General features: G+C 35.6%; 2 protein-coding genes, 1 long non-coding RNA gene and 1 other non-coding gene across 6 annotated transcripts in view; 2 read left to right on the top strand and 2 right to left on the bottom strand.

The window, feature by feature from the left end:
• Window positions 1-25748, bottom strand: part of LOC105201260 (voltage-dependent calcium channel subunit alpha-2/delta-3) — a 221783-nt gene that overhangs the window by 52046 nt on the left and 143989 nt on the right. The window lies entirely within an intron of this gene.
• On the top strand, window positions 3278-3757 carry LOC113006252. Its single transcript, XR_005576423.1, has 2 exons — window positions 3278-3527; window positions 3625-3757. It is a non-coding gene; the product is annotated as an uncharacterized LOC113006252 (transcript).
• Window positions 12317-17138, top strand: LOC120359644. Its single transcript, XR_005576424.1, has 2 exons — window positions 12317-12464; window positions 16933-17138. It is a non-coding gene; the product is annotated as an uncharacterized LOC120359644 (long non-coding RNA).
• LOC120359642 lies at window positions 20560-22180 on the bottom strand. The gene is made up of 2 exons (XM_039457859.1): window positions 21733-22180; window positions 20560-21449 (listed from the first exon to the last, which is right to left on the bottom strand). The coding sequence occupies exons 1-2, from the start codon at window positions 22010-22012 to the stop codon at window positions 20596-20598; spliced, it is 1134 nt and encodes a 377-aa protein (XP_039313793.1). The 5' UTR covers window positions 22013-22180; the 3' UTR covers window positions 20560-20595.

The raw sequence follows: 25748 nt of genomic DNA on the forward strand, positions 1-25748 counted from the left end.
TGTGACAAAAAAAGTACTACTGTTTCTAAAAACTTGAGATGTAAATACTTTTGTAGATTTTGTGCAATTCTTTGTTCGATTCTTCGACTGTACAAAGAATTTCCTGGCACTTCTCTTATTAAAATCATTAAAATTAAGAAGAAAATTAATTACATTTTTCAGTTAAAGCATTGTGATGTGACAGAGAGAGAGAGAGAGAGAGAGAGAGAAAGAGAGAAAGAGAGAGAGATAGAGAGAGTGTGTGTGTGTGTGTGTGTGTGTGTGTGTGTGTGTGTGTGTGTGTGTGTGTGTGTGTGTGTGTGTGTGTGTGTGTGTGTGTGTGTGTGCGTGTGTGTGTGTGTGTGAGGGAAGAAAGACTTGTGTGTTGTATCAGCTGAGCACAGCAGGCACCTCACGACACACCCGCGCGTAACGGTGAGTGAGCCGCCCCTGCGTACCATCTGTATTCGACCCGTGATACGCTAACTTAATAGGCTGATATTTCAAAATCTAAGCGTCCGACAAATTTTTGGCAAAGGAAAAATCGTCTTAGAATTCGATCAGGAATACGTCCTTTGAAAGACAACGGGTTATTCTGAATCACCCTGTATATACAGGGTGTCCCAGAAAGCTCGCATCCCATTTTAAGAGCGGATTCTTTGGAAAATTCTACGAAAAAAATCCTAATACAAAAATGTCGAGGGTATAATGGTTTTCAAATTATTCGCGATTAAAATTTACGAATCACTGAGCTGACATTTCGCGCGCTCAGGCATGGTGACATGACAAAGGTACTACAAGGGTATCTCTTGATAATGAAATTGTCATATAAATACGCAGTGACATTTATATTAAGAAATTACTACTATAGGAAACATAATTGTACATTACATATGCACAATTAATGTTTTCAACAAAATATCAATTTAATAACAAGATGTTACGATAACCGTTGGGTCAGCTGTCAAAATAAATTTATTACCATGTTCATATGATAAGAACTTTTATGGTAACATATTGATAATATCGATAATTTATGCGATGATATGAAAAAGATTGAATATGTTGATAAAGTAGAATTCAAACATATCAAATTATGTCTATTTGACATTATCGCGTTTATATCAATTAAATTATCGATTTACATTTTTAATAGTTAAAAATGTAAATAAATTATTGATATTATCGGTATGTTACCATAAAAGTTCTTATCATATGAACATGATAATGAATTTATTTTGACAGCTAACCCAACGACTATCGTAACATCTTGTTATTGAATTGATATTTTGTTGAAAACATTAATTGTGCATATGTAATGTACAAATATGTGTCCTATAGTAGTATTTTCTTAATATAAATGTCACTGCGTATTTATATGACAATCTTAATATCAAGAGGTACCCTTGTGGTACCTTTATCATATCACCATGCCTGAGCGCGCGAAATGTCAGCTCAGTGATTCGTAAATTTTAATCGCGAATAATTTGAAAACCATTATACCCTCGACATTTTTGTATTAGGATTTTTTTCTTAAAATTTTCCAAAGAATCCGCTCTTAAAATGGGATGCGAGCTTTCTGGGACACTCAATTTTTTGTATCTTTATATGATGTGAAGTGTTGCTCAGACAGGCCACGCGCCATCGATCGAAACAGGTAGTAAGCAGATGGAGCAATGTCTGGTGAATACGGCGGGTGAGGTAAAACTTCCCAAATGAGTGTTTCCAGGTAGGTTTTGACCGGCGCCGCAACATGTGGACGAGCATTATCATGCAGAAGAATAACTTTGTCGTATCTGGAGTAGTAGTGGGCACGTTTTTCCTTGAGTACTCGGCTCAATCTCATCAATTGTGTTCGGTAGAGAGCCCTAGTAAAGGTTTCATTCGGTTTGAGCAACTCATAATACACGACACCAAGCTGATCCCACCAAATACACAACATGAGCTTTTTTCCATGAATGTTCGGCTTGGCTGTCGATGTTAAAACATGGCCTGGTGGTCCCCATGATTTCTTCTTCTTTGGGTTATCGCAGTGGATCCATTTTTCATCACTAGTAAATATACGATGCAAAAAACCCTTTCGTTTATGCCTGGCAAGCAGCATTTCATATGTGAAAAATCGGCGTTCAACGTTTCTCGGCTTCAGTTCATATGGAACCCAGTTTCCTTGTTTTTGAATCATTCCCAATGATTTTAAGCGATGTGAAATTGCTGGTTGAGTCACTCTTAATGTAAGTGCAAGTGCTTCTTGCGTTTGGCACGAATCTTCATCTAATAATGTTTCCAATTCCGCGTTTTCGTACACTTTCGGCCTTCCGCTACGTTCTTTGTCTTCGACGTCAAATTCACCGTTCTTAAACTTGTGAAACCACTCACGGCAACTTCTCTCACTTAAGGCAGCCTCACCATATGCTTCTACAAGCAATCGATGCGCCTCGGCTGCAGATTTCTTCAAATTAAAGAAGTAAATCAAAAGCTCCCGCAAATGACGCTTATTCGGCTCAAAACTCGACATTTTCGCACGAAAAAAGATATATGATGCTGATACAAAATCGCTAATATTTTAAGGTTATGTTGTTGCCAGATGTCCAACCTTACGATATAACGTTGTACAACAGACAATTTCAACCATAACATACTAGTGGCGCCATTTTTGTGAAACGGCGGAAACTTATTTATACTCCTAATAATAAAATAAGAAAAAGAATAAATATTTGCATAAATAAGAATGGAAGATAACAATATTTATATGAACAAGAATATGATAATAAATATAATTATGTGCCTTCAAAATATAATACAACGATAATAATAATAATATCGGAATATATATGTTGTGATTTAACAATTTTTAGGCCGCTAGGGGTCTTTAGTATTTGGTAATAATTTGCTTTAATATCCAATATAATTGAAAGTAATTTCCGCGCTTTTATCGGTTTTCTTTGTGTAGATTGACAGAGGAATGGGACGCATAGGTTTTCTATTTAGGATAAAATTTTTCGAGGGTTTAGCTGCCTTCCTTTTACCCTGATAGCACATAAAGTTTCAGTTATGTTGCAGGGATGTTTCAATGTCTCAATTGTATATCATTACATTTGTAATGTCTCTGAGACCATTTTTTTTTAAATATCATAATTGGGATATTTCTGCAAGTATCTTGATTAAAACCTTACATTTGAAAGATTTTTGCAATGTAATATTTTGCAACATTGCAAATGTAACTTTCAAAAAGATTTCTGAAATTTCTCAACTGATAAATGCGCGCGCATATCATATATTATTGCAAAATCAACCGTACTGCGCTGCGATCTACCGCGCGCGTGATCGATGCCTATAACCTATAACCTTGTAAACGTTGAACTGCGTTGAACAAATATATTTTATCTGCGTTTTGACGTGCGGCGGGATTAAGTGTTAAGTGCGTGTGTGCAACCATTCGAAATAAGGCAAGACAAAGTCTTTTTGGATACAAAAGAATCACGCTCACTGGTACGCGGTCATAAAAAAAAGGTGGATATAGGATTGGCGAAAGAAGATCCTTCTTAGTGGTGAGACATTGTTTCAATATTATCTTTTATTATTATTTCCTTTTGCACGATTCTTAAATACACAGAAAAATATATTTTAAACAATTATATTTTATAGGCGAGGAGCAGTTTTGAGAGCAAAAGCATATGTTATGCGTTTATGATTATGTATCTAATCTAATGTGTCTGTATGAGTGCCCTGAATTAATTGAAGCTTGGGGTAATGAATTTGAAGCTTTGTATACCAGGTAATTGATATGTATTTCGAATATTATTGAAAATTACACTAATGGAGCTTATATAATTTATGAAAAGAATATATTTCTCTGTCATATTTAGATATGAAAAAAAAAAACAGGTTCTCTCATCTGTATTGTACGTCTCGAAGACAAATTAAAGCCAGAGAGTTGATAAGGCTTTTCATTATTCAAATACAATTCAAAACAGGAGTGCCATATATAGTTTTTAAAGATCATTGTAATCGCACATCAAACCATCAGAATCTGAGCACAAAGCTATAAACGAACTCAACGTCCAAATTTTTGAGACTTTATTATGGCGCTCTAGAAGCAAGTTGCGAAATAATTACCGAGAAAGGTCCTTATGAGTCATATGAAGGCAGTCCAGTTAGTAAAGGTGTATGTATCTAAGATAAATATTTTTCAATTATCTATTAATTGTTAGGAATTATTTACATCTGGAACATGTAAAATTCTTTTTGTACATTTTCTAGTACGACATGTGGAATGTGAAACCAACAAATTTATGGAATTTTGAATATTTTGAATGTAAAAATTGCTAAACACGGAGTGCGCAATTCTTTGTCGGATAGCTTCAGCTCATTTTTCTTCAGTTTATTTTCTCCTGAACTCTATTGTGAGTACTACAATGATCACTTAAAAAAATTATCTATATTAAAGAACGGAGAGATATGCATAAACTTTTGCATGGTAAAATAAATATTTTTATATGATAAAAATGGTACCGTTATTTCTAATAAGTATAATAATGTACAGTATAACAAAATTATTTTACCAATTATACAAGTTATGTTGGTTTAAAGTTTTGCAAGCGTATACAATTTTTTCAATTTCGGCCCTGCAGTGTGGCTAACTTCCGACTCTCATTTTAAAATCAGATGCCAACATGTTACACATCAATCGCTAAAGTGCGGTCGAAACTAAAAAGGAAGTATTTGCTTTTAAAACTTTACACTGACATAACTTGTATAATTTGTAAAATTATTTTAATATATCGTACATCATTATATATTCTCTCTCATTAGAAAGAATTCTACAACTTTTATCATATAAAAATATTCACTATACCATATAAATTCCTTATTATAAAGTCAGATGGTGGTCTCGAGCTCTCAATTTCAAGCTTTCCAAATGTTTAAGTAACTTTCATATTATAGAAATAATATTGTAAGCAACAATTTAAAATTAAATCGCGCGCCCTCAGTATAATGTCTCACAAGGGGTTCCCCTTAGTAACAGCGAGCGGTCCAAGTCGCCAACAGATGGCGAATGTGACGTACGGCAGGATCGAGGACGATCGTTCGATCGCTGTTCTTTTTAATAAATATCTCTCGAGGACGATCGTGCCGCGTGGCGACTGACGATTATTGTTGCATCAGTATTATATGAATTAAGACTAAATAAATTGTGAGTTACCACGAGGAAGGATTCTCATAAGAATACGCAGAATAGATTAAGTATTTTGTTAATGCATTGACTCATACACTGACTGCGATAAAATGATGTGAACACATATTTCTCTGTCTTCCATATTACACATTTATAGAAAAGATAGAGAAAATGTCGTTTACATTGTCTTTTATCAGTTTTACCCATTTCATAAATGACATTTCGCAAAAAAAAACATGATTTGAAGCAAGTGTTGTTTAACGGTTTTTATTATTTTAACACTGCATTGACAATGAGTTCAAAGACATCACGTATATTTTTATTTAGAAGTAACCTGTTCAATATGAAAATATGCAGTACTATAATTTTTTTATATACAAATTTTTGAAGTTGGACAAAATTTTCTATTTATTTAAAAATTGAACGATTTATTCTAAAATTAATTAAACTAAATAATTGAAGTATAAACGTATTTATTTTTCTCATTTTTTCAATTTGTCATTACTCTGGATTTTTATTGTTACAATTTTTTTTAAAGTAACAACTTATGTTATATCGTTCCAGATCTTTATTGTTCTATACAGAGAGTCGATTCAAAGGAGAACAAAAAGTTGACATTTATTGAAACCAAATTTATTATAAATCTATTGGTACTAGTATACAGCATTTACCGTTTGTGCGTGCCAGGAAAATTTCTCGGAAAAGCGTATGTATAATCACATATTTTCTTAATGGATAAAAAACGGAAAAGATTTTCATGTTACTCTCAAAGACATATTCGAAGATTGATTGCACAAAATACTACTATAGATGTAGATAGTAATATAGTCGAACCAACACCAGGTTGTTCTTATGTATCTTCCACTGAAAAAAAAATTTCAGGCAAAATATTTCAAAATCAAAATAATAATACAATTCCAAAATCAAGTACCGATTCTGATAGTGACGATGATAATTTTGACAATAATGTTAACTTTAATATTGTTAATAATATAGATTCAACAGAAAATATCGATGATGTACGTTTATCTGACGAAGTTGAAGATTATTTACAGTCAACAAGTGAAGTTGAAGAGTTTGAGTCAGAAAGTGAATCGGCAAATGAAATTGATAATGCAAATGTACAAAATTATAATGATTTTAAAAAAGATTTGTGTCATTGGTTTATAAATGATCGTATATCGCATAAATCTGTACGCAATTTATTGGTTATTTTACGGAAACGTACAGGTTTACCATTTCCTAAAGATCCGCGGACTTTGCTAAATACTCCCAGAAATGTCGAATATATTCCTGCAGAAATGAAGTATTATCATTTTGGTTTTAAGAAAGCTCTTACGAAAATGCTGCGAGAACATGTTCATCAAGTTGGTCCCACTAATATTCTTAAAGTTTTTATAAATATTGACGGATTACCGATTACGAAATCTGGTAATGCTTCTTTGTGGCCTATATTATGTTCGAATTCTGTTACGAAATCGGTATACAGGGTGATTCAAAATAACCTATTGGTCCCGAAGCTGGCATATTCGTAATCGAATTCTGAGACGATTTTTCCTTTTGCAAAAATTTGTCCGGAGCTTAGTTTTCAAGTTACAATAAAAATTAGTTAGCGTATGACGGGTCAGGTACAAGTGGTAGACAGGGGCGGCGCGACTCACTGTTACACGCGGGTGTTTCAGTAGAGCACCTCCTGCGCTCAAATGACTGACAAAAGGACATCACATTCCTATTTAAACTTTCTCTCTCTCTCTCTCTCTCTCTCTCTCTCTCTCTTTCTCTCTCTCCGTCACTTTAATTATGCTACATTTAACTTGTCAAATTTCGATCTGTCATCCGGCCGTCAAATATCGGGATGACCGTGAAATCTTTAAGTAAGTTTACATTATTATAATAAATGTACGCCCGAGAATAATAAAATTTAATGCAAATTAGATTACTTAAATGTGCACTTGCAAGTTAAAAGTAGCACTTTTAAAACGCACAAAAAGGAAAGAAAGGAGAGAGAGAGAGAGAGAGAGTGAGAGAGATAGAGACGGGGAAGAAGGAGGCTTTAAACAAGTTTAAGCACGTTTACTCACGCACACGGCAATCAGCTTATTGTTTCCACGATGCGACAGTTCAATTTAAATTTGTCCTTTATCCAGATCTATCCCTCGAAGTTGTTTCATATTTTACCACATTACTATTTACTCTGTACTTGATCGATAAACGCGGAACTACGCGACGAACCGATCGATCAACTTTATTAATTACTATTCTAATCACTACAATTATTCGATTAAAATTACTCGAAGAAACACGTGTTTACGTTACGATCACACAACACGTGTTCACTCGACGATATCAAGCAGTCGACTGGATATTATTGGTTATGTTGTTATAAGAGTGTCGAACGATTGGTTAAAGCCATAAGTCAAAACGCGGCAATTTAAAATGCAAATATTGGTTAATACAATTTACATCAATACAATTTATTAGAAAAATGTTGCAAATGCATATTTATCATTATTTGTTAAAAATTGTATGATAGTGACTTTATCAAGATAATTAAATATTATTCATTCTAAATATTCAAAAAATAATTTTATCAAAATCAATTTTTTCTAAATACCTTTTTATTTCTTATTTTTGAATATTTGTGAAAACTGTGAAAATATTCCTCAAAATAAAATATTTGATTGCCCTGAAAAGGACAAATTATCCGTTGCTGCAAGGAGATTTCAAGAATTATATCCTTAAAGTTCTTTTATAATAAATATTCTAAATAATTATCTTGATAAAGTCACTTACAATTTTTAACAAGCAATAATAAACATGCATTTGCCACATTTTTCTAATAAATTGTATCGATGTAAATCGTATTAATCAATATTTTCATTTTGAATTACCGCGTTTTGACTTATGGCTTTAATTAATCGTTCGACACTCTTATAACGACATAACCAATAACATTCAGTCGACTGCTTTATATCGTCGAGTGAACACGTGTTGTGTTAATCGTAACGTAAATACGTGTTTCTTCGAGTAATTTTAACGCATTGAATGATTGTAGTGATTACAGTAGTGATTAATAGTAATTAATAAAGTCGATCGATCCGTTCGTCGCGTAGTTCCGCGTTTATCAATCAAATGAAGAGTAAATAGTGTAAATGTGGTGAAATATGAAACAACTTCGAGGGATAGATCTGGATAAAGCACAAATTTAAATTAAATTGTCGCATCGTGGAAACAATAAGCTGATCGCCATGTGCGTAAGTAAACGTGCTTAAACTTGTTCAAAGCCCCCCCCCCGTCTCTCTCTCCTTTCTATCCCTTTTGTGCGTTTTAAAAGTTCTACTTTTAACTTGCAAGTGCACATTTAAGTAATCTAATTTGCATTAAATTTTATTATTTGCGGGCGTACATTTATTATAATAATGTAAACTTACTTGAAGATTTCACGGTCATCCCGATATTTGACGGCCGGATGACAGATCGAAATTTGGCAAGTTAAATGTAGCATAATTAAAGTGACAGAGAGAGAGAGAGAGAGAGAGAGAGAGAAAGTTGAAATAGGAATGTGCTGTCCATGTACTTTTGTCAGTCATTTGAGCGCAGGAGGTGCCCCACGGAAACACCCGCGTGTAACAGTGAGTCGCGCCGCCCCTGTCTTCCACTTGTACCTGACCCGTAATACGCTAACTAATTCTTATTGTAACTTGAAAACTAAGCTTCGGACAAATTTTTGCAAAAGGAAAAATCGTTTCAGAATTCGATTACGAATATGCCAGCTTCGGGACCAATAGGTTATTTTGAATCACCCTGTATATTGTTGGGGCATACTATGGCGAAGCAAAACCTGCAAATAATAATCTCTTCTTGCAACAATTTGTCGATGAAGCAATTTTAGTAATAAATAATCCATTAATTAATGATGACGGACAAAGAGTTGAAATTAAGATGGGGTTAATATGTGACGCCCCAGCTAAGTCTTTTATTTTAAATATTAAAAACCATAATGGATATAATAGTTGTACGAAGTGCACTATTCAAGGAAAGTACATTAACGGACGAGTATGTTTTCCTACAGAAAATTTTGCTTTAAGAACTGACGAAGATTTTAGAAATTATAAGTATGATCATCAGATAGGAGAAACAATATTAAACAGTATTCCTAATTTTAAACCTGTAACAGACATACCGCTGGATTATATGCATTTAGTGTGTTTAGGAGTTGTCAAAAAACTAATTTTACTTTGGCATATTGGACCAAATTCAGTGAAACTTTCGAATTATATGAAACAAATGATATCAGACGCATTAATTAATTTACGAAACACAGTGCCTTCTGAGTATCATCGAAGACCGAGATCTTTGAAAGATTTTAGACTATGGAAGGCAACTGAATTTCGCCAATTCCTTTTATATACTGGTCCGGTCATACTAAAAAATATTTTAAGAAAAGAAATTTATTTAAATTTTTTAAGTTTACATATTGCAATGACTATTCTTACAAGCCCAATTCTTTCAAAACATATTGTTAATGTAGACTATGCGCAAAGTTTATTAGAATATTTTGTTAATTCATTTACTCAAATTTATGGTGAGCAATACGTTTCTCATAATATTCACAATTTGTTACATATTTGTACAGACGTTAAAAAGTATGGTTCTGTAGATGAGTTTAGTGCATTTCCGTTTGAAAATCACATGACATATATTAAAACACTGATTCGTAAACCAGATAAACCTCTTCAGCAGTTAGTAAAACGGTACGCCGAAATAGAAATGTTGGGTTTTAAGACCTTAAATTCCATTAACTGTTATAATAACATGAGTTTCAAAAAATCTCACAAAGCCGGACCTCTCATAGACGGATATAATGTTGTTTCTCAATTCAAAATACTTCAGACTAATTCATACTCAATTCACTGCGCTAATCAACAAAATAATTGTATATTTTTAGAAAATGGAAATGTAATTTTAGTTTTAAATTTTGTAAAATCTGAAGATTCTAAGAAATTAATTATTGGTAAAAAATTAAAACGTATTAAAAATCTGTACTTGGTACCTTGCGAATCAAGTACATTTAATATACAAATTGTGACTGAAGAGAATCGCATACGTGTATGGTCATGCGAAAAAATTCAAGCTAAAATGTGGAAAATGCCTTATAAAAATAATTTAAGTATTGTGTTTCCTATCATACACACGTAAAATTTATTTTATTAATTTTTAAAAAATCTGACTTTACATTTCTTTAATATAAAATATGCTCACAGTAAATTGTTAAATAATGTAGCTAGGATAACATCTAATATAATAATGTAGCTAGGATAACATCTAATATAATATTTAAAATATAATGGATTTCAATTAATTCTACAAATACTTGATAATTAATAATATATACGAAAATTACGATAACATTATAGTTTCATTACATACATTAAAAAACGACAATTCTAAAGCTTCTTTTTTATTTTATTTCCTTTTTTTATTTACTTATTTACTTTCATTAACTTTATTTATCTTTTCCTTTTATTTACTACTATTATTATACAAGATAATTTAAATTAATGTTAAATTAATTTTTTTTAGTTGCTCATATTAAATTGCTGTAGCAAAATTCCGCCAAGAAAATCCGAAATCAATTACGTAATACGTTTTGTATAAAAGAATGTATTCATTTATTTTAATTAGTTTTTAGGATATTTATAGGATATTTATCAAAAATGTCGGAATTTACAATTGCACTTTTTGATGACGGACTCCAATTGGTGCCTTCATCGTGGATTTTTAATGATAATACAATGTGTCACTGGCCGCCTTATATGAGCGAACAGAAAATTCGGAAAACAATTATCGCAAAAACCAGTCCTGATTGCACCTGGACTACTCATAAAATTCTGCGCATTTTTGGAACGTCAAGTGAGTAAATTTATTTTGCGACAACTTTAATTTACGTCAATAAATAACTTATTAATATAATAAAATGTTGCGATTTTATACATTGTATTCTCAATTAATTTTTGCAGGTACATATGAGTCAGGAATTGAAAAAGTAAAACTTGCCCAAGAATATTCCGACTTGGATACTTCCGACATCGACATTTCACGTCACAACCGTACAGCACGCAAAAAAAAGACATTTAAAAATGATAATTTTGTATATCCTTCGTCAGGTTCTGACGACAGCGATCAAAACAATAACACTGTTCCTGAAAAAGAAGTGACTGAGGAAATAAGAACATTTGCAACACCACCGCCGCCGTTGCCGAAATCATTTATTGTTAATGAACCAACAAACACAAAAGTAACACAAAACAAAGATCTGCAAAGTGAAGAACTTTTTTCTAAAAAAAATATCAACAAAGAGTCCTCATCTACTTTGTTAGCCACTCGAGACACTACAAACATAAAAGTAATACAAAACGAAGATCTACGAGGTGAAGAACTCTTTTGTAAAAAAAATATGAACAAAGAGTCCTCATCCACTTTAGTAGACACTCCAGGCAAAAGTTAATACTATACAAAATTATATATTTCATATATTATATTAACACTAACAAAATTACTTATTTTTTATAGTACGATAGCAATTATTATGTATGTATTCAAAAATATTTCTACTTTTTCTAGATATTCAGCCTGAAATATTGAGACGATTAAACCAAATATTGGCAAAATTAAATTCAATAGATGATCGTCTCTACAAAGTAGAAGAAAATCAAAATATTACCCAAAAGAATAAAGAAATATCAATTTTGCAAGAACTTGTAACTCTACCCTTAAAAACTAACGAGGAATTACAAAACATGGAGAAGGACCTCGAAAATCAAGATTTTTTCGAACAAATGGTAAATATTTTTCCAACATATTTCTTTAAATATACACCCAGCATCATTGATTCTGGTAAAATTTTTCAAACTGAGAAGTAATAAATTATAATTTTTCTAGGCAATTTCATTTAATAGAATCGGAGGACGTGACAGTCACGAATTGATTATAAACATTTTAAAAAGATCAATCGCAAATGAGTTAGCAATACAATACAGCTGGGCCGGAAAATTAAAGAAAATGGGATTTAAGGATCTGCTGCTTTCGAAATGTATTATGCGTAAGTTTCGAGATATTAAATTATTTTTAGAGAGAGAGAGTTTATTAATACAATAATAAAAATATAAATATGATTAATAAATATGTTAATAGGAGCTATGCGTATTACGGACGATAAAGTAACTGACAAAGACATGATACAAAACATATCTAAATGGCTCGTACAAGCCACATTAAGATATGAACGCAGCCTCGAACCAAAGAAAACGTAAGTTTTTAGAAATTGGATTAAATTAATAAATTTTTGAAAGATATTGAACAATATAATGTTAATTTTCTACAAATTTGCTGTATAATTGGATTTATTAATAACTTAATATAAAAACGGAGTTTATACACAAAAAATCGGCCTTTAAAAAATATATATATATATATATATATATATATATATATACAGGGTGTCCGTCCATAAATGTCCGAGCAAATATCTCGTAACTGGTTGAAGTTAGAAGAAAGTTTAATAAGGAAAATTTACATGGTTTTTAGTCGGTTACAAAATGCACGTAAAGAAATTTTTTTTACTCGTCACCTTTTTGAGTTATGAAGGTCAATGTAGGTTTTTTAAATGGGTACCTATAATTTTTTTTGCATATTTACATAGTAAAGGTAATTTTCAATCAAAATTATATTAGGAAAAAAATTGCTACGACGCATCGTTTACGAGATAATCGGCATGCAAAGTATTAAAGTAATAATTTGGATCGAGTATTGTTGAACAAATTTGGAATATCAAATAGGTTGAGAAAGTAAACATTGTTTTTTCATGAAATATTTATTAAGAAATTAATTAAGAAATGGTTCGAAATTGTTACCATCATGATCGATACAGCATTCAACGCGTTTTATAATGTTTCTTATTGTTAACTGCAGCATTTCTGTTGTAATACTTTCAACAGCTCTAGTGATTTTATGTCGTAAATCTTCTTCATTTTCAGGAATAGTTGCATAAACAATATCCTTAATATACCCCCAAAAGAAAAAATCGCAAGGTGTCAAGTCCGGAGATCTCGGTGGCCATCGTACAGGACCATTAGAACCCATCCAACAATTAGGAAATCTATTATTTAAAAAGTTAATTACAGCACGTGTATTGTGTGCTGGAGCACCATCTTGTTGAAAAATAATATTTCGAAAAACTGATAATGGAAGATCGCGTAAATAATCTGAGAAAGTTGTTTGCAAGAATTCCAAGTATTTGTCACCATTAAGATGACCATGGAAAAAGAAAAGTCCAATAATTTTTGTTCCGATGATTCCGCACCATACGTTCACCGAAAATCTGCGTTGGAAACCTTTATCTCTTTTCGCATGTGGATTCACATCGGACCAAGTATGCACGTTATGTCGATTTTCCATACCACAATTGGAAAAACAAGATTCATCAGACCATAATATTTTATTAAGAAAACCAAAGTCAGTGCGATAATTAACTCGAAGCCAGTGGCAGAACATTAATCGGCGATCTGCATCTCCTTCATGTAAAGCTTGTACTAAATTATCACGAAACGGTTTGAATTTGAATTTTTTTAGTACAGCGTGTACGTAACTTTTCGATAATTCTAAATTACGTGCTACTGTTCTTATGGATGTACGTCTGTTTTCAATAAAACTTAATAGCACACTTGTCTCTTTTTCTTCATCTGTTTTGATTGTACGTTGTCTTGTTAGCGATCCTGTTTGACGCAATTGATCTTCAATTCGTCGAAATGTACGATTATTTGGTATTCTTCGTTCTGGATATTTTTGTTGATAAAGTAATCGTGCTTCATTTTCATTACGCATACTTAAATACCAGATCTCGAGCATATCACACTTTTCCGTAATTGTAAACATTGTTCTCACGCGCTCGTATGTAGACGATTGACTAACAGACTCATACTACCCTGTAATTCATATTACGTGCTATACAAATACTTTATTTACAAATCAAACAGTCGTGTATTTTGAAAAGTTGAAGGTCAGCGATCCTGTTCGATATAACAGACTTCATACGAGCGCGTGAGAACAATGTTTACAATTACGGAAAAGTGTGATATGCTCGAGATGTGGTATTACAACAGAAGTTGGGGGTATATTAAGGATATTGTTTATGCAACTATTCCTGAAAATGAAGAAGATTTACGACATAAAATCACTAGAGCTGTTGAAAGTATTACAACAGAAATGCTGCAGTTAACAATAAGAAACATTATAAAACGCGTTGAATGCTGTATCGATCATGATGGTAACAATTTCGAACCATTTCTTAATTAATTTGTTAATAAATATTTCATGAAAAAACAATGTTAACTTTCTCAACCTATTTGATATTCCAAATTTGTTCAACAATACTCGATCCAAATTATTACTTTAATACTTTGCATGCCGATTATCTCGTAAACGATGCGTCGTAGCAATTTTTTTCCTAATATAATTTTGATTGAAAATTACCTTTACTATGTAAATATGCAAAAAAAATTATAGGTACCCATTTAAAAAACCTACATTGACCTTCATAACTCAAAAAGGTGACGAGTAAAAAAAATTTCTTTACGTGCATTTTGTAACCGACTAAAAACCATGTAAATTTTCCTTATTAAACTTTCTTCTAACTTCAACCAGTTACGAGATATTTGCTCGGACATTTATGGACGGACACCCTGTATATACAGGGTGTCCCAAAAAGCTCGCATCCCATTTTAAGAGCGGATTCTTTGGAAAATTCTAAGAAGAAAATCCTAATACAAAAATGTCGAGGGTATAATGGTTTTCAAATTATTCGCGATTAAAATTTACGAATCACTGAGCTGACATTTCGCGCGCTCAGGCATAGTGACATGACAAAGGTACCACAAGGGTACCTCTTGACATTAAGGTTGTCATATAAATACGCAATGACATTTATATTAAGAAATTACTACTACAAGAAACATATTTGTACATTACATATGCACAATTAATGTTTTCAACAAAATATCAATTTAATAACAAGATGTTACGATAGCCGTTGGGTCAGCTGTCAAAATAAGTTCATGTTCATATGATAAGAACTTTTATGGTAACATATCGATAATGGTAACATATCGATAATTTATTTACATTTTTAACTATTAAAAATGTAAATCGGTAATTTAATTGATATAAACGCGATAATGTCGAATAGACATAATTTGATATGTCTGAATTCTACTTTATCAACATATTCAATCTTTTTCATATTATCACATAAATTATCGATATTATCGATATGTTACCATAAAAGTTCTTATCACATGAACATGGTAATGAACTTATTTTGACAGCTGACCCAACGGCTATCGTAACATCTTGTTATTAAATTGATATTTTGTTGAAAACATTAATTGTGCATATGTAATGTACAAATAAGTTTTCTAAGTAGTAATTTCTTAATATAAATGTCATTGCGTATTTATATGACAACCTCAATGTCAAGAGGTACCCTTGTAGTACTTTTGTCATGTCACCATGCCTGAGCGCGCGAAATTTCAGCTCAGTGATTCGTAAATTTTAATCGCAAATAATTTGAAAACCATTATACCCTCGACATTTTTGTAGTAGAATTTTCTTCTTAGAATTTTCCAGAGAATCCGCTCTTAAAATGGGATGCGAGCTTTCTGGGACACCCTGTATATATATATATATATATATATATATATATATATATATATATATATACGAGGTGTGTTCAAAAAGTATCGCGAATTTTGTGTTTTTTCAAAAATTATTTATTTATTCATGAATATCTATTTTGTCCCCTTCAAAGTAATCCCCATGAGATATTATACCCTTGTGCCAACGGTTTTTCCAATCTTCGAAGCACTTCAAAAAATCATTTTTTTTTATCTTGTTCAGCTCCTCCTTCGATGCCGTCTTTATCTCGTCAAGCGTAGCGTAACGTCGTCCTTTCATGGGCCTCTTCAGTTTAGGGAACAAGAAAAAGTCACAGGGGGCCAGATCTGGGGAATACGGTGGCTGCGGCATCATTAGTGTGTTGTTTTTGGCCAAAAAGTCGCGCACAAGCAACGATGTGTGAGCAGGGGCGTTTGGTACGAATTTCGCGGCGACCCGTCTCATGCCCAAATCATTGATAAAAATCGAATGGCACGAGCCAATCGATATGTTTAGGTCCTCAGCAACTTCTCTAACGGTGATTCGACGATTGGCCAATACCATTTTCTCCACTTCATTAATTTTTTCGTCTGTTGTTGAAGTGCTCGGGCGTCCGGCACGCTCTTCGTCGTTCACATCTTCTCGGCCTTCTGAGAACATTTTGTACCACCGATAAACGTTGCTTCGGTCCAAGGTAGCTTCTCCGTATGCCACAGTCAACATTCGGAATGCATCCGCGCACTTAATTTCGTTTTTCACACAAAATTTGATACAGGTTCTTTGATCCATTTTTTTGAATAGGTAAAAATCGAAGACGATCCAAAACACGTGCAAGCAAAGCAGCTGTCAACAATTAAGTGAACATTCAAAATGGCCGAGCTTGTCGGCATAAGTGAGAGACATGAGTACCAACATAACGCCACAAAAAGATCGAAATTCGAATATACGTAACCCGCGAAAATTCAAAATTCGCGATACTTTTTGAACACATCTCGTATATATATATATGTATGTATATATTTATATGCTATCAATAATTCTAATATATTTTATTATTTCATTTTTAGTAAATATCAGAATAAGACGGCAAATGACGACAAATAATATATTTAACTTATATATATATTTTATATATATTTCTTTTTAATTATAAATGAGGTAAGCAATATGCGACCATTCTGCAATAGCGTAGTTGTAAAATATTGCAAGGCACAGTTACAAGTCCATTTTTATTAACGAAAATAGAATAGTATCGTAACTTCCTTATATATTATCAATTATTTGTAGAATTAATTCTACAAATAATTGAGTAATCAAACGAACTTGTGAAGTTCGATTTCAATTATGCTGTCTCGTCCGGATGGATAATTGTAGTAGCGTCCCGTTGCGTTATCTTCAACAGATTTTTAAAGAACAAACTTTTTGTTCTGAGGTGCGGCTCCTGTGCACCTCCGTGCGCTCTTGCGCCTCTTCATTAGTTTAAAGCACACAAATCTGACCTGAGGTTGTGGGTGGGAGGGAAAATCCATCCGGGCGAGACAGCATAATTGAAATCGAACTTCACAAGTTCGTTTGATTACTCAATTATGCAACGTCTCGTCCGGATGGATAATTGTAGATTTTTAAAGCTCAGATTTGTGTATAGACAGGGAAAAATAAAAATAATTTATTAAATTTTTTGTTTTTCCCTGAGACCATGCGAGTCGACTTGTAGCTGTATTGTGTATAAGTACATAAAGGTTACATATAGTTGCACATAGGTAACTGTATTACATATAACGATATTGATATAAACTAAACTTAAGCCGGGTTTCAACGAAATAAGGCGAACTAAATTAAACATTATTTTATCTGTCCCGTAGGAGAAGGGTTACTTAATTTAATATAAAGCATCATATTTTGAAACTTAAGATCTATTCAGAATCGCTGACTGGAAAGAGGGGTCCTCAACTATAGGACGGTTATAAAAGCGTGCAAATATGTCAGATGAATTGCTCCAACCAGCCGTGCGTCTAATTTCTTCCAAACTAATACCCTTGCTAGCCGCAAGAGATGTCGAGGCATGGCGGGTGGAGTGGGCCGAAAAAATATCTATATTTATTCCCGCTGCACCCAGTTCCGATTTTACCCATCTGCCTAGCGTTTGAGAAGAAACCGCATTGTATGGGGCACGAAAGGAAATAAAGAGTGAATCCTCGTTTCCCTGACGGAGATTCTCTGTGTATCTGAGATAAAATTTAACTAGGGATACTACACAAAGTTCTGGTTTATCCCAAAAGGGCTTAAACGAAAGTAACGGCTGAGATTTCCCAATTCCTGAGGTTTTAAGTCTGGCTGGAATTTTTATTATAAGAGAATCCGAAATAGAGATATTTTGGAGCTGAATGGCTGCCAGGGTCTGCATTCTCTGGGCAGTTGTGAGGGCAAGAAGCGTTGCCAACTTCCCTGATAGTCTTTCTAGCGTCAAATCTTCATGCGGATATAACGTGGCTAAATAATCAATTACTGGGGATGGGTCCCAAATATAATCATAACGGGGACGTTGAGGTTTTAAGGCTGCGACACCCCTGAAATATCTCTTTACCAAGGGATGTGAGCCCAAATCATTCATTGAGATAAGAGATATCGCTGAGCGATATGAGTTCAAGGTGGCGTACGAACCCACCTCCTCGAAGGATTTTGACAAGAACTCTAGAAAGAATGAGACAGAAGGATTGAAGCAACAGCTTCCCTTCTGTTTGCAGAAATGCCACCATAATCTAATAGGTTTTGTATATTGAGCTAGTGTAGAACTAGAGATTGATGCTAAAGTTGCTGTTAATGCGGATGGCGGGATCCCTTTGTGCAAGAAGGCTTGCCGGATAATTTGGCGACTGCCAGGGAAATCCTTGTCCAGGCTGGATGAACTACCCTGAAAGGAGAAGATAACATCTCGGGATCTGGTATGAACAGGATTGGATGACCGACCATGAGTTGATTAAGTAATGGGAACCATGGCTGGGCAGGCCACCACGGCACAACAACCACTCCCACGGCTTTATCCGTGATAATCTTGCGTAACATTCTTAATATTGGAATGAAAGGTGGGAATGCATAAAAGAATACGTCCGACCATTTTAGAGAAAAGGCATCCACTGCCTCAGCTAAAGGGTCTGGAAGCCAAGACACAAATCGATGGCATTTGCAATTAATTGATGTAGCAAACAGGTCAATATCGAAGGGTCCAAAGTGCTCCAAGATTATGTCAAAATATTTCTGCGCTAAAGTCCATTCTGTTTCTTGCGCTACCACTCTCGATTCCGCGTCTGCCTCCACGTTTTGTGCCGAGGGAATGTATGAGGCATAAATAAACAAATCTCGTTCCGCACACCAATCCCATATTTCTCGTGTAAGGTTTGATAGTATAGGGAACTTAATCGAACCCATGCGATTAATGTATGCCAAGGCCGTGGAGTTGTCCACTCTTAAAAGCACACTGGCACCAAGTAAGTGTGATGCGAAGCATCTTAAAGCGTGGAAAATCGCTAGGAGTTCCAAATGATTGATATGCCGTTTCTTTTGCTCCGGTGACCAAAAACCATGAGTGCGTTCCTCCTTGCAAGCAGCTCCCCATCCCGTCAGGGAAGCATCTGAGAAGATTTCCAGCTCGAAAATACCCGACCTAATATAATTTCGCTGCGATGTATCCGCGAAGATATCCTTCCACCATGATAGATCCTTCCTAAGAAAGGTCGGAAGGGACATCTGGGCCTCAAAATTACCCTCTGACGCTGTCAAAGCTAAGAACTTCTCTCTCTCTAAAGATTTAGTATGTAGAATGCCGTATTGGACAGCTGGACAGACTGCTACCAGGGAACCTATAAAGCTGGCCAAATCTCGAATACTACAGCGAGTTCTGCTTAGCATATCTAGGGTCCTTCGAAGAAGACTAGCTCTTTTGTCCGAGGGGATTGCTATTGCGAATAAATCCGTATCGAAATTAAGGCCTAGAAATCTGCAGATTTTCACTGGTGTGAGAACACTCTTCTTCTTATTAATTATAAAGCCTAATGATGTTAAGAGATCCATTGTTGTAGAGACGTTCTGGATACACTGGTGGTAAGAAGGTGCGATAAGCAGGAAATCATCTAGATAAACCACGGAGAGAAACCCTTTCTCTCTAAGAATATGTAGCACAGGTTTTAATATTTTGGTAAATATATAAGGCGCTGAGGCTAGGCCAAAGGGTAGAACTCTAAATTGATAGCGTTGTCCCTGAAACGTAAAAATCTCCTATCTTCTTGGTGAATAGAAACGAGGAAATAGGCGTCCTCTAGATCAATAGATGCAAGGAAATCGCCCTGGGATAAAAGGCGAATAACTGTTTTCCAATTTTCTAACTTAAAGTGCGGAGCTATAACGTATCGGTTGAGATTTTTTAGATTGAGAATAAATCTCCATCCTCCCGAGGATTTTCTAATGACAAAGAATGGCGATAGGTAATCACCTTCGCACGGCTCTACCATCTCGATCGCTCCCTTATCAAGAAGACTAGCAACTTCTTGAGAGCAGATCTGTTTTTCTAGTTTAGAGAGATGAACAGAAGGTTTTTTACTCTGAGGGAAGTGGCTGTTGTGCAAATGGGAGTCTGTACCCTGCGACGGCTTGTAAAATTAACTGGTCTGAGGTGATTTCCTTCCACCGGGGAAGGTAGGCTGACAACCTGCCCGCTCTATTTACCTCCACACAGTTTAACGCCTCCTCGAATGGGACCTCGAGCGGTATGTTGATCGGCGGCGATCGCTTGTTACCCCTGTTCTCCTCCAAACCGATCTCGAGCTTCTGACAGGGGCCCGGGAGTTTCCCGGTCTCGCTGAGGCTACCTGCGCTGGCTGTTTTAGCGGTTGTTGCACTCGTTTTGAGATTGTTAGCGGCGCCTTAATAATGTCCCTCGAAGACTTTTCCATGGAGGCAACCTTTTTAATTTCCTCTCCAAAGGAGGCACCAAACAGGAAATCGTCCACCGGAATGGTGTCAATTGTAGCCTTGGCTGTTAGATTCAGAGTGGGTGCAATCTGAGCTCTCCTAGCGAGGGATAACCTGTAATGTAAATCTGCCAAGATTTGAGCTCCCTCGTTGACTTTAGCCACCGCTAACCGGGCCTCAGGACACAAGGATCTTTGCGTATCTGGTCTGAGGAAGTCAGAGATCGCTTCGCCCAATGCACATAAGGCCGCGCCCACCTGATTTTGATTCATGTTGTTGTAATTGTCTCTCTTCACTATCGAGTTATTCTTAAGAGCCACCTTGCACTCTTGATTTAGCATGGGGGCTTTAAGAAAAGCCACTGCTTCGCCAGGGGCATATTTCTTTAGTAGAGGATCGCGCTGCTCTGCCGGGAGGCCCTTGCGCGCCAGGTCGCGCCAACGATGAGTCACTAGCTCATTCCACGGCGCTAACTCCTCTTGAACGAGGTCGGATCCAAATAACTCTTTAGTTAGAGGCTCTGCTGCTTCCTCTTCCACGTTAGTGGACGGTCCTTCCTCTAACCTAACTCGTTTGTGTGGTGTAGGGGATGAGGATCTGACAGATAAGTTACTTACTCCTGAAAGAGAGAAGGAAAATTCTATCTGGTGAGTAGAACTTGTTCTATCTTCCGATTGTCTGTATTTCTCGAAAACAGATCGGGAGAAAGAGGATGAGCAGAACTTTTATTCTATCTTCCCATTGCCTGTACTTCTCGAATACAGATCGGGAGAAATAGGGTGAGCAGAACTTTCGTTCTATCTTCCCATTGCCTGTACTTCACGAATACAGATCGGGAGAAAGTGGATGTGTCGACCTGCCGTCTGTATTTTCCAAATACAGATCTAGCGTTTTGTACACACCTGAATTCATCTGGTCCGCCGGTAATACTTGGCCTTCCGAGGAAGCCTGGGAGGCACCGGCTGAGACGGATCTTATAGATTCCGAGTCGCTGCATGACCCTAGATTATCCTGGATCTCAGTGGTCAGAATCGATGTCGAAGATCGAGGGCGGCCGGGCGATTTAACCTCTCTTTGAGACAATAGGCCAAGCACGCGTTCTACTTTATTCTCCAGGACTGTGAGACGATCGCGAGAGGAATTTCTCCTCCTCTTTTTCTCCTTGCGACTCGATTTTCCCATCCTTGCAGGTTCCGACGATCCAAAACTGCAAGCAATTCTTAACTTCTGCCTGTCAAAGACACGCAACAGAAAACAATGAAGAGGCGCAAGAGCGCACGAAGGTGCACAGGAGCCGCACCTCAGAACAAAAAGTTTGTTCTTTAAAAATCTGTTGAAGATAACGCAGCGGGACGCTACTACAATTATCCATCCGGACGAGACGTTTCATAATTAATAATATATAAGGAAGTTACGATAATATTACATTTTGATAACGTACATAACGTACATAAAAAAAAACACAATTCTAAAGCTTCTTTTTTATTTTATTTACTTTATTTAATTATTTTTTTTTACTAACTTCATTTATCTTTCCTTTTTATTTACTACTGTCAATATTATTTACTATCACATTAATTTCATAGAATAATTATTCATATGTTAATGATATTTACGTGAGAAAAAAGTATTTATATATTGTACTATTTTATTATTATATATATTATATTATAAATATTTTATAATTTCATTATTAATATATATATCAATAAAAAAATAAAATCATTATTATTTAATATCTATTTTCTTAATTTATTTTTTCCGTACCTGTAATATTAGAAATGAAACCAAAGACATTGCAGCAACCTTACCGAGACATTCCATAACCAATTTGTAACATTGCAGAAATCTTGCAAGAAACATTATGTAATATTTCAGAAATGTTTCTTGTAACATTTCTGCAATGTTGCAAATGTAACCGAAGCGGACATTTTGACATTTCTGCAATCTTGCAGAGACGTCTCAGAGACATTACGCAATGTTACTGAAATAGTTTCAAGATTTCAATGTAGGGTTCCTGCAACGTTGCAGAAATCTTTTTGTGCTATCAGGGTAAACTCGACGATTTCCTCTTTCAACCCGTTTTGCAAGATGGAAAGGAACGGTGAAATCCGGCAGTTCTAATACCGGTGATTCTACCAGGGAAGAGAGGACGTCAAGCCAATATGCCGAGGAATCGAAGTCCTTGATCGCGTTTAGCTCTTTGCAAAGAGCGCGTAGAAAGCGTCTGCGGCCTCCGGCTTTTCCGCGATGGGTCTTCTTACCCATGTTGCTTTATAAAAGATGTCATTATGCTGATTAATATAAATTTTTATAAAGAAAAATAAAATAAAATAAAATAATTTTTTACCGATTTCTGTGCGACTAAATTAACTTATAGAGAGAGAGAATTGCTTAAATGGAAGCGTATGTGCAGGAATACGGCGTGAGGAACAGCAGGAGTGAACTTGAAAATTATATGTTTAAATTATAAATTATTTAGTTACTGAATTTAAAGATTGGAGGTTGAATTTAATTCCGATTTAAAATTAAACGTTTTTAGTTTAATTTTAAATTTGAATACTGGAGCATCAAAGAATAACTCAGGATGCCGGTGGGGTTTTAAAAAAGGAAGTAAGGTTAGGAAATATGTCATAGAAGGAAAAAAGGTGACGAAGAAGACGCAACGAAAGTGTGAAGCTCGGTCGCGCGCAGCTCGAAAAACCTCTCTTAGGGTAACAGGAAAAATTAGAAAGAAGAGGGGGAGTAGATGTCGGGAAGTAGTGCAAGCAAGTTACGCCGCGACTAACCCCTGGATCGGGGGAAAGGAGAAAAGAACGAGAAAAGAAAGAAGGAGCGTAGATTAGGCCGAGGCTGCACTCAAGCATATGCTCGGTGTGGTTCAACTGCTATGTCCTACTAGGGAGAGGAAGTGAAAGAAGAAGACATCCCGATAGTATTCCTCGGCTGCCTCGTTCACGAAAATAACCCTCCCGTCGTTGTGATACCTTTGGCAATCTTACCGTTGACTGTCGCCTGGGAAGCGCACACTCCGACTGTTCAGAGCGATCGGTTAAAAAAATGCTCCGCGCGCGCTCCTTTTATACGCACGAGGGTGGTTATGGGTTCGAAAATGACACTGCAACGCGTCCTCGCGACTAGCGCCGACTTCCACGCTTGTAGACGCTCGCGCGGGGGCGAGCCACAGAGGTGGGGGGGGGGTGGACTGCGTTCCGCCGGGCAGCCGTATTCTGCCGCGCGACCACGCGTCGTCGAACGTTCAAGAACGCTGGACGGCCGCGCGCGCTCGCGGGCGTATTCTTTTAAATTCTATCGTTTTAAAATCATAATTTTTCAACATATTTAAGCCGAATGAGTCTGATATATTAATTAATTATTTAAATACGCGATTCAACAAATTTCAGTTTAACATTAAAGTAAATTTTATAAATTCATAAATAAATTTATGGATTAACACGGTTGTTTTTAAAATGCTTTAATTTAAAAAAATATTATCGGATGGCGTGAGAAAAAAAGGGAAAAAAAATTTTTAACGACAGACGTAACATTATTATAGTGCTTTTGTCTTTAATTTAGGTGTAATAATTATCTGACGAGAAAGAAATAATATTAATGTTTTAACTCAAACGTTAAAAATATTTATTACAAAAAAACTTTCCTTTTACTAACAAAGTTTATTACATTTGTTGTAGCAACGCGAAAGTTAGGTTTTTAAATGTTTTTGATTTCTGGATTAAAGCACAAAATTCTATAACTGTATTAAAACAGAATCATTATTCAATAAGAATTCAAGAATATGTAATGCTCAAACTGAATTAAATAAAGGTTAAGGTAATATAATATAAGTGTAATATAATAGTACCCATTTCTGTTTTATGGAATAACTCTTTTAATAATCAATATTTTATATTGAAACTATTTTTAATTATATTCGAGCCTCGTCTTCGAGATTAACTTGTAGTAGCCTGCTTTGCCAGCGACTTGAACCACACTTTAGAGAAAAGGGTGAAGAGGCAGAGGGCGCGCCGCGGGCCCCACCCCGCGAGTGTCGCCCGTGATAGTTTCATTGTCTTCTTTGTGCGCGAGTTAATCACACACACAGAGGTTAGTTTCGTATAAGTTTTTGCTCTCTTATTCCTATAATGGGTAAACATAGAAAGAGGAGTCACGAAGATCATGACAAAAAGAACGAAATATTGCGAAAAATTCAGAAGTTAAATGAGAAGGTCGTACGTCTTCTCGGAACCGATTCAGAGGTTAGGTTGTCACCTAACCGCCCCGACGACAATTTCGTCAGATCAACCAGGTTCATAGGTGATCAAGGGCACGAAGGGGGTATTAATAAATCTCATAAGTCGCATGTCGCAACCGCGCTAGACGCAATCGCGCTCGACGCAACCGCGCAAGACGCACCTGTGCTAGACACAATTTTTCCAGCCATGCCACAAGTTCGCAGCGGAGACGTAGACGAGATTTCGCTTGTCTCACGCGAAGTGGAAGATCCCGAAGGGGAAGGTCTCGAACCCGAAGTACTGGAAATTCTTGGCGCCGATCCTTCCAAGCCGAAGAGCACAGGAATCGTCCTCCAGGAGGAACTGGAAACACGTTGGAGCTATTGGCTTTCAACCTTGCTGGACAAGGAGGAAATAGACAACCTCCTAGCCCAATACCCACGTGAGTCTAATAAATGTTTCTTCGAAGCGCCAAAATTAAATCCCGAAATTGCAGCCATGTCTACGGAAGCCCTCATACAAAGGGACCAGAGATTTATAGCAGCACAGAATAAAGCGGGCTCTGCGCTGGTGGCTCTAGGCTCGACTATTTCTGCTCTCTTAGCAGACGACGAAATAGATAGGCTCGAGCTTCTCCGTAGGTTACGAGGTGTGTTCAAAAAGTATCGCGAATTTTGTGTTTTTTC

This window comes from Solenopsis invicta, chromosome 15 (genome assembly GCF_016802725.1).
Source record: "Solenopsis invicta isolate M01_SB chromosome 15, UNIL_Sinv_3.0, whole genome shotgun sequence".
NCBI lineage: Eukaryota > Metazoa > Arthropoda > Insecta > Hymenoptera > Formicidae > Solenopsis > Solenopsis invicta.

Bases quoted from the DNA above. Each gene is read 5' to 3' on its own strand.
- LOC120359642 (XM_039457859.1), bottom strand. From the start codon at position 22,012: ATGGGAAAATCGAGTCGCAAGGAGAAAAAGAGGAGGAGAAATTCCTCT. The intron at 21,450-21,732 runs GTGTGTACAAAA...TCTCTCTTTCAG, and splicing joins GGCGGACCAGATGAATTCAG to GAGTAAGTAACTTATCTGTC.